Below are 13,363 nucleotides of genomic sequence, written 5' to 3'. Positions count from 1 at the left end.
ATATGTATGTATAAAATTGATGACAATTTGGTTGGCCCACTCATGGGTTTGAATCTATCTCCTCTTGTTTTAGGGCAGCCTTCAAGTTAGACCGTGAAAGGCATTGCTTTTTGACTCTTCGAATAGAATACATATTTGCCCCTCAGACCTGTTGGGCTTCATCACTTGTTTGAGATTTTATCATTTCATGTTTTTTTCCAAATAATCTTTGGTCAAACTTATGTATCTTTGCTATATATGCAATCAAATTAATATATAATTTCAAATTATTTACCCGAATTCTTTAATTTATTATATCAAATATTTGTGGTTAATTAAGATAGGTTTCGATTTAAAAAAATGTAATATATGAGAATAAAGTGATTATCTGACACTCTATTTTATGTTATATATAATCCATTTCACTGACATAATTTGAAGCGTAAAAAATAGTTAGTAAAAAAATTATCATAACGTAAAATTTGTCATTTAAAAAATTTATTTTACTTAGATATGTATTAGAATGTTATTTTACACTTTTACAATGTTGGACTAAATGATTTCCATAATTCAAGTTAAAACATGGAATAAAGTTCACTATTGAAATCAAGACTTGGTTGTCAAAATATTGAAATTGACTTCAAAAAAGGAAGCTGTTTCGTCCCATTCTTAGCAATATTCTACCCTCGAATAGATAATAATCATATTTAATTAAAAAAGTTTAATAATTAATATTTAGTTAAGATAATTTTGTCCATGAATTATGATTCATATCACCTGATTCAATATTCTACGAATCTTCAATATTAGTATAATTAATTTTGTTTTGACTTAATCAAAATTTGCTTATTTTCTAATTTCTTTTTTTAAAACCTTAACTAGAGATTTTATTAGTTGGACTAGAACGAAGATCAGTCTAACAAAATTTATTAATGAAACGGTCTGATCATAGTTTTTGGTTTTGTTTTTTTTTTTAAAAAAAACGCAAAATAATTATATCTTTATATTTTCCCCCTAATTCAAATTCAAGTTCAGATCCATCAGGGTAGATTCAATGGCTACCATTGGTTCAATTTCTTTATGTTTTGTTAAGAACCGACCCGTTTAGGCTAATGATGAGGAGGGGTATTTTTTTTTTAATCTCCATCAACTCTTTTTTTAAGAAAATGACATCCTCAAGTATATTTCAAATATACTTGACGAGATCATTTTTTTTTAAAAAAAAGAGTTGACCGAAATTATTTTAATCAATTTCTCCTGATGGGGATTGGATACGTAATATAATTTTCATGTCCAGTATAGGAGAGTCGATACTTACACTCTATTTTTTTTTATTTACCCTTCATTTATAAATAAATTTGACACATATTTTTTACACATGAAGTGAAGTGTAGATAATACAAAATGAAATATCAACTCCTCCAATCGAGCTTGAACATTAATACACGAGTCGAGTCGAGCTCGAGTTCAAGTATTTTAGTTTTTTTTTAATTGAGTTCGATTAATATGATACTCGAGTTCGACTCGATTAGACAACTTTTTTGGGCATGAGAAGTCTTCATCCAATTTATGCATAAATCATTGGATTTGACAATCATCTTCTTTTTATATGTTTTCTTTTCGTAATAATAATAAATAAAAACTCTTGTGATATAGTCTTATCGTCCAATTTTGTGAGACATGTCTTTTATTTGAGCCACTTATTAAAAAATATTATTATTTTTATTATAATTATAGACATGGTTGACCCGTATTACGAATAAAAATCCGTGAGAACGTCTCACAAAAGACCTACTCATAACAACAACAACAACAACAACAACATGTTTTATTTCAAATCTTTAGTTCACGTGTTCATTTGAAATTCATCTTATAAATTTCTTATCCAAAATAAAATAATCCATTCTAAACAAAAACGATAAAAGGAAGTCCAATAAATTCTAAGTTCACCAATTAAAACTTAACAATCTAAACACAATTTTTTAGTTAGCTCGGATAAAATCGAGGAGTTAAATTTATTATAATTGAGTCTCGAATTCGGATCTAATCCTAAACTTGACCAAAAAAATTGGGTGTATAATTACTTTGTACTCTTTAGTACACCCGCAGAAAACACACACAAACAGATCTCAATATCTCGTTCCTCCGGCCACCCATTTGCGAATATCAAGGAATTTCTGCCTTTTGTATTCCAATTTGTGTATTTACGTGTCAACCCCTCTTCTTTTCAGTAATTACAATCTCATCTCTCTCTCCTCCCTCACACGTATTTTTAATGGTCATCTCAGCGAGGATCCTTTTTCTAGAGAGTGCCCACTGCCAACCTCTAGATCTTTCTGCTTCAATTCAATCTCATAAAAAAAGAATCAAACCCGTGCGGAGGCAGCCCTCTCATCTCTAAAGTTGTTTGATTTTCCCATTTGATATCAGGTGCCTGACTACGAATTTTGATGAATACCACTTGCATACTTTTGTTAACTTGTCTGTTGCTAGAGATTTTCAAGTCAATTTTGTGGTTGGAGTGGGTAAATATGTTAATCTATTTGTGGGTTTCCGTTTTATATGCGGAATTTTTCTGGGTTTTTCTGGGGGAAGATGGGGTTTATCTTATGCAGCCATAAATTAATGAAATAGATTGGAAAAGGTTTCCCTTTTAATGGTGGGGAATTAATTTTGTAACAGGCCAAATTCGATGGGTGGGAATTGGGATCCATGTTGGATCTATTGTTCTTTTTGTTGCTATTGTTAGTTAATAATATTAGTTTAATGTTCTGGGCGGGCTTTTATTATTTATCTGTTTGTTTATTATTTTACTGAAACCTTGGTCTTGGTGCTCATGTTTGTTTATTCAATGCTATTTTCTTAACTTTAATTGTTTCTCTTTGTTAACAAAGGTATTTACACAAGAAGGCAGTAAGCACATTGCGTGTTTCCTGGAAAGTCAGTTTCGTGAAGAGGGATTTCAAGTTTTTCATGGGTTGAACTCGAGGAATCATGGATAGCTTCAGTGATGACACCGAAGAATCTCGATTTTTCGATGCCCTGGAGCACATTACATCAGAACCCGATTCTGCTTCTGATATTAATAACTGGGAATATGATGTTTGGATCAATACTCCCCAAAGTGTTAGAGATCGCCGAATGAAATTCATTAGATGGATGGGATTGTGTTCTAATGATTTAGAAGAAGAAAATTTTTTTGATGAATATGACAGGCCGGAAGGTGGCGTTTTCAAGGGTGATATGGATAGAATTTTGGGTAATAGTGGAGCTGTTCTAAGAACCTCGGGTATCATAGATGAGCTTTCTTCAAGCCAGTCTTCTATATCAAGCTGGAATACTGATGATTTAGAATTGACCCAGGGAGCGAATTTAGGTAAATTTAGAAGTAGGGAGGTTGAAAAGTTTTCACAATCATCTCCCCAGGTTCATCAACTTGTGCAAAGAGAAATTGACGTTCATGGCAATACACCAAGAACGGTGAATAAATTGAGGAATAAGTGGTTGTGTAAGTTGCGATCCGTTACTTGTTTGATGAATGGAAATGTGAAAGAAGATAATGTAGAATTGAATAGTTTCAGTCAAGGTCAAGGCTCGAGGTTTCGGAGAGTCCAGGTTCGCCATTGTCGAAGAAGGTTGAAGGAGCTCTCGGCCCTTTTCACGAGACAAGATATCCAGGCTCATGAAGGGACCATATTGACGATGAAATTTAGTCTTGATGGACAATATTTGGCTAGCGCCGGTGAAGATAAACTTGTGAAAGTCTGGCGAGTAGTGGACGATGAAAGATTAAATGAAAGGTACATTCCAGATGTGGATCCATCATGCGTGTACTTCTCGGTGAATGAACTTTCTGAATTGAGTCCTCTCATGGTGGAAAAAGATAAAATTAACAAATCCAATACTCTGCATAGAACACCCGATTCGGCATGTATTGTTTTCCCTCCAAAGATTTTCCAATTACAAGAGGTGCCTTTGCATGTGTTTCAAGGACACTGTGGGGAAATCTTGGATCTCTCTTGGTCGAAGAATAATGTATGTTTTGATTACGCAAATTTATTGAATACATTTGAAATTTGATTAATTACTCTGTGTTTGGTTGTTTCTTGTGCAGCGTCTTCTCTCATCGTCCGTTGATAAAACAGTTCGGCTGTGGCAGCTTGGAGTAAATAATTGCCTCAAGGTTTTCTTGCATAGTGATTACGGTATTCTAAAGCTAGAAAATCATCTCTAATTTGGAGAATGACGTAATAAATGAAGTATATATATTGTTCCTTTCGGCTCATGAGCAATTTATCTCTGCAGTAACCTGCATTCAATTCAACCCTGTGAATGATGATCACTTCATCAGTGGTTCAATAGATGGGAAAGTTCGAATTTGGGCAATTGATGGTTGTCAAGTTGTCGGATGGACTGAATCAAAGGATATCATTACTGCTGTCTCGCATCGACCTGATGGGCAGGTCCGTAAATGCTGGAGCTCTACATGTTAGATGACTATATCTTCAAAATTAGTGAGGTATGCTGAATTTGTTATTTCTTTTCTTGTTCAATAGGGTGGTGTTTTTGGCTCTATAACTGGAACCTGTCAATTTTTCGAGATATCAGGTAACTTTCATTGGAATCTTGGAGAATTCTATTTTTTTAGCTGCTTGTTTGGATTATAATACCTGTTCCTTAACCTAATAAACCATTTCAGTGCTAGAAATTGATTTTGCTCTTAATCAACGTATGGTCACAATATTGATAATTACTTATGGATGATACTAACCGATATTTGATGGCTTTCGTGTTACTGTGTCAGATAATCACTTGCAGTTGGAAACTCAAATATGCTTAACAAATAAAAAGAAGTCTTCACCTTGTAAAAGGATAACGGGCTTTCAGGTCTCTTTCAGTTACTTTTTGATATTTCTTTGGTCTGTAATGTTGGCTCGAAATGTTAAATTTCTTTCCGATTTTATCTCTTGTGGCCGCAGTTTTTACCGCAAGATCCTAGCAAATTATTGGTTACTTGTGCTGATTCACAAGTCAGAATTATAGATGGAATCAATGTAATTGCTAAGTACAAAGGTACTTGATGCTTCTGTTCCTTTTATTAGGTTCCTTCGCATCGTGATCTAGAAGCATGGATTCTAAGAATATATTACCTCTTATTTGATTTCTTATGTCTTTTACTATTAAAAAATTCTACAACTCTCGCTTCCTGCCAGGCTTTCGAACTTGTGGAATCCATTTATCTGCATCATTTACTTCAGATGGAAAACATATTGTCTCTGCCTCAGAGGATTCAAGTGTTTATGTTTGGAACTACATTGGTCAGGAGGAGAATTCCTTTTTTCACCCTAAAGCCATAAGATCATTCGAGTGTTTCTCTGCCGATGCTTCTGTCGCCATACCATGGCCTGGCTCGAAAACCGGGAACACAATGGACAGGTTGCAATCAAGAAAACTCCCTGGTAGTTCAATTAATTATTTGCCTTTCTCGCCATCCACCCGTTTCTTGTTGAGCCAAGAATTTTTCGTAGACTCCAGCTCAAAGGGATCAGCAACTTGGCCGGAAGAAAAACTTCCTGCTTCTGATCAAGAGGCCGAATCATCAATGAGCAAATCACAGTACAAACTTTTCAAGAATTCTTGGCAGAATCTATCGAGTTCTCATGCATACGGACTTGTCATAGTTACTGCTGGCTGGGATGGACGGATCCGATCATTTCACAATTATGGGTTACCAGCAACCCTTTAAGATAAGGAGACGATAACTGCTAAAAAGTTGGATATAATCACTTAATGAATGGTAGCTTTTGCCAATGATCCAGCTCTGGTTTGTGAAGCAAATTAATTGCAAGCTAGGCTGGCATTTAAAGCTATTTTTGGCATTATTTGGCCATTGGGTCCCTCCAAATGATGCATGAACATTCAACAATTACAGTTGTCAGTAGCCAAATATGAAAACGGGAACGTGGTTACTAATAATTTATGAGCTGGGATTGTGTCGATTGACGATTGAATTTCACCATTCTGTCTCCCATTTTGACAACAGTGAAGGCTACTTACCTGGGCTTGTAGAAAGGGACACTTCTCATTTACCTTTTTGTGCGTCGTTTCGAGCAAGAAAGCTGATTTTGCTTTCGGCGTCTCGGGGGCAGTCAATCAAACATCCGTTCGGGTCATTCCTGGAAAATTGAGGCTTCTTTGTACCACAGGGATGATACAGTAACGGTTGAAGATCAAGTAAATTTATTTGAAAAGAATTATTTAGGTGCCACATTTGAAAACAGGTAGCTTTGTACATGATTGGTTAGAGTTTTCATGATTTATACATGCTTGTAGCATGGTTGCGGTTTTTGAGGTTCAATAGAAATAATGTCAGTGCCAATCCTGATTAATTCATTTACACCATTGCCGGATGTATGTAAATGCGTTCAAAAGAGCTGGAATTAAACACAACATAAAGCTAAAAAGGGGCTCAAACATGTGGGTGGGTTAGATTAATTATGAAGAGGTAGCACTCGTCCGTATAAGCTGAAGCCTTCTTCGGAAGACATGACTGCTCCCAGTACAGCTTGAAATTGATACCTTGTACAGCTTTTTTGTATAATTTTCAAAATATAATTCAATTAAAAAAAATGCAGACATTTCCCCACCCCCACGAAATATGCCCATCAACGCTTGTGAATTATTACAAGTGAATCCACTGCTAAATGAGAGGATCAAGATTTGCTACTCAGGTTTCTTGGTAAGTTCCTACAAGACGTCAGACGAAGTGCTCGGTCGGGTATTCATTTTCGGATCCGTTGTAGTCGTAATATAGTCTTTCCCCTTTCTTGATATCTCTGCTAGCAATCAACAGGACTCGACATTCGCCATGGACATCGAACCTCAAACATTTAACGTTCTGCTTCTTCTTCCCACCTCTGCATCAAAAGATATCAGAATATATTACCATGACATTCATATTTCGAGCATGTGCAAGACTGACTGCTTGTCAAAGACAGAAAAAAAAAAGTGTTATTCATACGGTGTATGATTGTTGATGCCATTGATAAAACGAGCAATATTACTGCGCTTGTCGGGGCAGATGACGAGACTTTTCAAAGGATTTGAAGCAGTGAGAAGGGTCATTATACTATCTCCTCCATCATGTTGCCGATTTTTTAGATAGTCAACGTCTCCTACGTATTCTGTAATTATCGTCAAATCTCGGATGTATCTATCTGCTTCTACCGTGAATCTGTCACAATTTAACGAAACAAATCAAGCCACCATCATAGAACATATGACCATGACAATTCACACAGGGGTACCTACCCTTCTCTTGGATCAAACACAACCATAAGGGGCGGCCATTCCCCTCGTTCCATCATGTTCTTGCAAAGAGTCAAGGTTTCTACATCTTCTTTTGATAACACCTTAAATATTTCAATAAAAGAGAATCAGTGATACAGATTGAAACTGGCTGACACAAGTTTACTTGAAAGAAACACAGGATGAAACATCCAATTAACATTACCTGCATTCCATCTCTTTCAAGTACAGCACGATTAGCTGACCTTTGTGCCATCCCGGGAACAAAAGTCAGTTCACTACTGAACTCTGTTCCAGTTACCGTTAAAGCTGTGGCTAGAGATGCCATTTGTTCCAATCTCTTAACAGGATCCTCACTTGGATTGAAAGGCAACAACTTCCTACTTTTCTTTAACATCACTAAGCCACTCGTTCTCTTTCGTTTCTTATAACAATCTAGTGAAACAAATTACAAATAGAATAAATCATTAAGAATGCCGCCTATCATAAGCTTGAGCAAGAACCAGGACTAGTAAATTCACCGAGATGGCTCTTACTTAGACTTTGAGTTCGTTGAGAGGATCTTTGAACACGGAAAAAATCAAGAATCTTGGTTTGCACAAGAGGGAAACCTGCTTGTAAATTGTCAATAAACAAAATTAACTCGGCAGATCTTGTCAAATGGCAGTACAAGAAGCAAGAATAAGAAATGCAAATGAACAACCCACAATGAGATTAGATCACCTAGAGATCGCTTAAGGATTTTGTAAAGCTAGCATTTCAGCCGCTAAAGATGTCCGAAAATCAGATTAATCTCCATTTTCTTGTAACAGATTCGTAGACCATCATCCAAGCAATATGAAAAGCTCTAGTCTGTATTAGAGTTGTGATTCCAAGGACAATAAAGCTCGCTAATTTATGATAAAGTACTACTGCAATTCAGTAATTCGTAGAACCAAATGCATCAAGATGAATCTTGCATGATAAGGATTACTATAGTAAAAACTTGACAATTACCCAACTTTATGAACTGATCATTACTTTACACAGATTAAAGATGTTCAAGACGGAGCTACACTGTTAGTTACAGAATCAAGCTTGGACAAAAATAAATTATCGATAGATGATGACAAGCAGCATGATTTAAAAGGTAAATCCTATACCGAAAGAATCGATCTTGGCTAATTCTTAATTATACCGCGTTTCTTTGATTTTAATGGGAAATCATATAGAATCTTTACAATGAACAAAACCACAAATGGCAATCCAAATATATAAATAATATATACACTATTATCTCATCAAATACAAAAACCAAACCTCCTAACACAAAGATCCCAGAAATATGCACAAGAAAAACAAAACAAACATGCGAGAAAGTCACCTCTAACTTGGTTGTGATTAGCACAGTAAGGGCAAAACCAGGGTCCCTTAGGCACCGCAACAAGAATTGGTCTGATACAGAAGATGTGAAATCCGCGGTCGCATTTGTCGCATAGCAAAAGCTCCGCCGGGTACTGATCCGACCCACATTTCTCACAACACACATCGTCGTAATCTTCCAGCTCTTCTTGCTTCGATTTGGGTCTTTTCCTGGATTCGGGCTTCAAAGAATTTGGATTCGGAGCCTGGGTTCTTTTCTTCAATGACACCATTGTTGACGGAGGAAGATTAGCTGCAGAATCAAAGACTGCGTGTCTGAGTGTGTGAAGATTTTGTAAGGTTGAAAAAGCCCGGGAATGAAAAGGGCTTCGCGCGCTGTACTTCATTTCGCGGCAAAACATGAGAACACCGGTGACGATGCCACGTGTCAATAATTACTCTCGTTTATTTATCATTAATTATTATTATTATTATTATTATTTTTCTCCCCAAAGTAAATTATTATTATTTATTTTTTATGCTTTTTTTTTTTACATTTTTATTGGTGTGGGAAAACAGAATTTTATGTTTAAGAGTTCACTGATTAGAAAATCAACAAGTCTGACATATATATATTATTTTAATATTTTAGTATCTCAACATAATTTATCAAACATTTTTTGGTTTTGGAGTAATAATCTCACCAACAATTATACAAGATCTAAAAATGTATTATGTTAATATTTTGAATTTAATATAATGATTGTTGATTTCTAATCATTGTCCTTATTGATTTGAACAATCGAAACATAGTATTTGAGCCGATGTACGATTTAAAATTTGTAGTTATATCGTTATCACTAACTATAATTTTTTTGTAAAACCGCAAGTGTTTGGTCCTACAATTGGTATCGGAATCAAGGTTACAGGTTCAATTTTCATTGATTGCAATTATAACAATTATTGAAAGAGAGACGGTTGGGGTGCAATAATTCTCTTTGTTAGGCAGAATAATCGAAACTTGGTTTTATAATTGTTGTATAATTTAAAAGAATTGAGTTGATGGAAATATAGTTAATTATAACTTTTTATAAAGCAAATTAAATATATTATATTAACTAAAATTTGTTTTGAAAATAAATTGTGTGAAAATTTGATTGAGTGAATAAATAATTTTTTTCCAAAAAAAAAATGAAAAGTTTTCTTATTCATATTTTTTCATCATACAGCGTATAAATTTTTTAATCGTAGTTAGTGTCAATGTCAATCTATATCATCAAAAATAAAATAGTGATATATTGTTCAAATTTTATGAACGCTGGTCAATTTTATATATTTATATAAATATCAATCAATTCATATAACAAGAAAAATTAATTAAATAATCTTATTTTATTTTCACAAAACACAATTCATATTTATTTTATGATACACATTCATAAAGGATTATTTATTCCTATAAATGAATATTAATTTATCTAAAAAATCTCAAATAATTTAATTTAATTATAAATTTAATTTTCGTCACCATATGTCCATATCAACGGAATATCATCTATTTACATGCATGTTTTACGATATATATCATAAAGAGTTTATACAACATTAAATTCCTTTAATTACAAGAATATAACTTTGAGAAAATTACATAATTAATTATGTAAGTTGGCCAAATTTTTATTTTGGTTATTTAATTAGTTAAATTTCAATCTTAAGGTTAAATATTTATTTTTAAGAAAACAAAGAAGATTTTAGTTTATTAATAATTTTTAAGAAATTATATGAAGAAAATTACAATTTTAATGTCGTAAATTAACATGATTTGGGTTTAAATAATACAACTTCTCAATATTTCGTTTTAATCTAGTAACTTATATTGTTTATTTGATATTGATACTCTTCTACGTAGCTCCGATAACGCGAATAAAAATATATTACATACATCGAAAGAAATTTAAACAAAACAAATGTGAGAAATAAAGCAAAATGACACTCAATATTTGGAAACGAAAGGAAAAATACTTGTTGTTGTCTTTTAATTTTAATTAAATAGATTTCAATATGTATAATATAAGTTTTATTATTGCTTAATGAGCCATGTAAGATACTATCAATTTCAAATAAACAATGTTTGATATATTTAATTGTTTTGAGTAGATAAAAAAAACAAAAAATCTAAATTAATATATGAAAACCAAACATTAACAAATTATAAAACTGAAATCTAAAACATATCAACTTACGATATTAAAATTATAATATTTCCAAATTATATGAATTTCACACTTTTCTAAAGGAGCTTATGCAATCAGCCCGAAAATTTGTTAGGCCATTGCAATGGGTGAAGACTAGTCTATAATAGTCTCTCACGTAATAAGATGGAATGGGATACTATCTTATTTATTTACACGTTATTAATATATAATAGAATAGATTTCAAATAATATCATTATTAGACGGACTTGAAATCTATTTTTATTAACATAAAATACTCAAAACATATAAGGACTGTATTTAAATTTTATGATTTTACTTTTCTTAACAATAAAAAAACTTCAGTATACATTTGAAATCCATCGAGGCTAATCGAAAAAGGCCATCCACATACAATAATGCAACCACATCACAACATTTAAAACATACACAAGTGACATTTTAGCAAGTCATACAGGGATTTATTCATACACAAAAATAAATCTTACAACAAGCATCGATCGCATCTCGTTGTCCCGTTTCATTATGTTACGACATCTTATTATTTTATTTAGGACGTGCAGAAACATAGAATAAAGTGTAAATAACATGACTCCGAGTGTTTCATCGTTACTCTTTCATGAGTTTTGCTCTCTCCAAAATATATTTCCCTTCTTTATATCGTTGGCTCGCATCGAAAGCACGGACATAAGTCCAACCCATCTCCTCGTTGCATTTACCACAGAATATGTTAGCAACTGTGAAATAACCAGTAATAAGTTTCCTCTCCACCTTTGGTCCGATCAATATATTCATCGCGTGATCGAAAAGATAAGCTTGCCCACTGCTTGCCTTCAAAACAACACAAAAGAAATTTGCAGCGTCGGAAAAACTGTAAATTTGATCTTCGAAATTGGCTAAATTCAAGTTTAAACACATGACATGACATGGGACAATTGTAATATGTTCGATATCATTTCAGTGTTTCTATGAAAAAATATTAAAATTGTAAAAAAGATAAATTATGCACCAAAACTCTTTCTGAAAAATGAATTGCTAGAGATTTTATAAACTTGAACCAATTTCTTATTCCAAAAACTAACATCTCCAACCATCATCACCAACAAAATACAAAATAGATTTTTATCGAAAAAATTAAATATTTTTTAAAAAAAATTCAAAGTTATTGACTAAAAAACAAAATTATTTTTATTTCTAAAAAACAAAAAATGATTTAAATATTTTTATTTTATACAAAAGCAAAAAATATATAGTAAAAGTAAGGAGAAGTTGGTGAAAAATCCATAATCAAAATATTTCTTTGAGTTCACTCCCGACTCACAAAATTGTGGTACTATTTCATACAAAATGTGTTACACTTCATGTGAAAATGTGGTACTAAAAAAGTATCCAGAGACTGAACACAAAAAAAATCGACGGCCGGGACTGAAGGCGAATTTCCTAAAGTAAACCCTGAACATTTTCTTGCAAAAATCTTTTAAACTCACAATGAAACTTTTGGAAAGGAGATCGTCGGCCAGAGCAACAGGGTTCCGGCACTTTCTGCAGCTGTAGAGCGGATGTCCGGCGATTTCTACCATTGAACTGCAAATATTCATAAATTTTCAATTAGAAAGATCGACGTGGGATTAATATATATAAAATTGACACTTTGATGATGATTAAACCTAAACTGGGATCTTGCTTTTTGATCTGACAGTAATCATCAATGGATAAGAAGATTGGATATAGACTTTTTTGGAGAAGAATAATCAGAAGTCACACTCCAAGTCTTTGGAAAATAATTTATAGTCTTTTATATATTAATTATTATTACAGATTTATTTATTAGAGGGAAAAAATAAATCCTTAAAAGTTATTTTGAATTACAGATAAGTCCCTTCACTTTCTTAGTTTAGGCTACCTACTATCTGCATTAAAAGTATTGGTCCTAATCGTAAAAAAAATCCAAAATATGTGATTTTTGTTATGAAAATGTAAAAATTTACGTTAAAAAGTAAAAATCTCAAACTCTTAAAATTATCACACTACACACTTTATAATATTTTTTTCTCAACTCAATTGTCATTTTATTCACAAATGAGAGATCTATTTATAGAAAATCTTTACAAATAATCCAAAAATAAATTCATCATTACCTACATCATCACACACTAATTTTCAATATTTACAACTCTTATTTTCAACATTCAAATATTCAATACACATATTTTAAATATTAATTTTCAACACTCTCCCTTGTGATGATGATCATAATGATTGTCTTCATTACGTGTTTTTATACTGCCTCGTTAAAAACCTTACTAGGAAAAACCCATTGGGATAAAAACTATAGTATGGGAAAAAGAGTGCAGTCACGTAAACTCCCCTTCATGTTGATATGAACAATTCTTCACAAATTTCGTAGATTGCGCATCCCAATATTATATATATGCTTTCTGAATATTGTCGTAGGAAGTGCCTTTGTGAAGAGATCTGATGAGTTTTCACTTGATTGAATGTGACGAACATTAATATATTT

General features: G+C 32.8%; 2 protein-coding genes and 1 long non-coding RNA gene across 4 annotated transcripts; 1 reads left to right on the top strand and 2 right to left on the bottom strand.

Annotated features, from left to right (window-relative positions):
• The first annotated feature begins 2,150 nt into the window (after positions 1-2,150).
• Positions 2,151-6,389, top strand: LOC140989699 (uncharacterized). 2 transcript variants are annotated; one of them, XM_073459035.1, is made up of 9 exons: positions 2,151-2,409; positions 2,874-4,014; positions 4,094-4,184; positions 4,285-4,442; positions 4,536-4,587; positions 4,784-4,866; positions 4,959-5,052; positions 5,193-5,415; positions 5,508-6,389. In XM_073459035.1, the coding sequence occupies exons 2-9, from the start codon at positions 2,974-2,976 to the stop codon at positions 5,560-5,562; spliced, it is 1,797 nt and encodes a 598-aa protein (XP_073315136.1). In that variant the 5' UTR covers positions 2,151-2,409; positions 2,874-2,973; the 3' UTR covers positions 5,563-6,389. The 2 variants fall into 2 exon arrangements, with proteins under 2 accessions (XP_073315136.1, XP_073315135.1); XM_073459034.1 differs by having other exon boundaries at positions 2,163-2,409; positions 5,193-6,389.
• A 73-nt stretch (positions 6,390-6,462) lies between these two features.
• LOC140989700 (histone-lysine N-methyltransferase ATXR6) lies at positions 6,463-8,984 on the bottom strand. Its single transcript, XM_073459036.1, has 6 exons — positions 8,651-8,984; positions 7,824-7,898; positions 7,493-7,722; positions 7,291-7,391; positions 7,001-7,213; positions 6,463-6,896 (listed from the first exon to the last, which is right to left on the bottom strand). The coding sequence occupies exons 1-6, from the start codon at positions 8,919-8,921 to the stop codon at positions 6,737-6,739; spliced, it is 1,050 nt and encodes a 349-aa protein (XP_073315137.1). The 5' UTR covers positions 8,922-8,984; the 3' UTR covers positions 6,463-6,736.
• Positions 8,985-11,211: 2,227 nt separating this feature from the next.
• On the bottom strand, positions 11,212-12,638 carry LOC140990327 (uncharacterized). The gene is made up of 3 exons (XR_012177631.1): positions 12,510-12,638; positions 12,330-12,426; positions 11,212-11,579 (listed from the first exon to the last, which is right to left on the bottom strand). It is a non-coding gene; the product is annotated as an uncharacterized lncRNA (long non-coding RNA).
• Between the last annotated feature and the right edge of the window lie 725 nt (positions 12,639-13,363).

Source organism: Primulina huaijiensis, chromosome 12 (assembly GCF_012295235.1).
Source record: "Primulina huaijiensis isolate GDHJ02 chromosome 12, ASM1229523v2, whole genome shotgun sequence".
NCBI classification, from domain to species: Eukaryota; Viridiplantae; Streptophyta; class Magnoliopsida; order Lamiales; family Gesneriaceae; genus Primulina; species Primulina huaijiensis.
The sequence above is the reverse complement of the archived record's forward strand: the minus strand, read 5'-3'. Positions and strand labels throughout refer to the sequence as shown.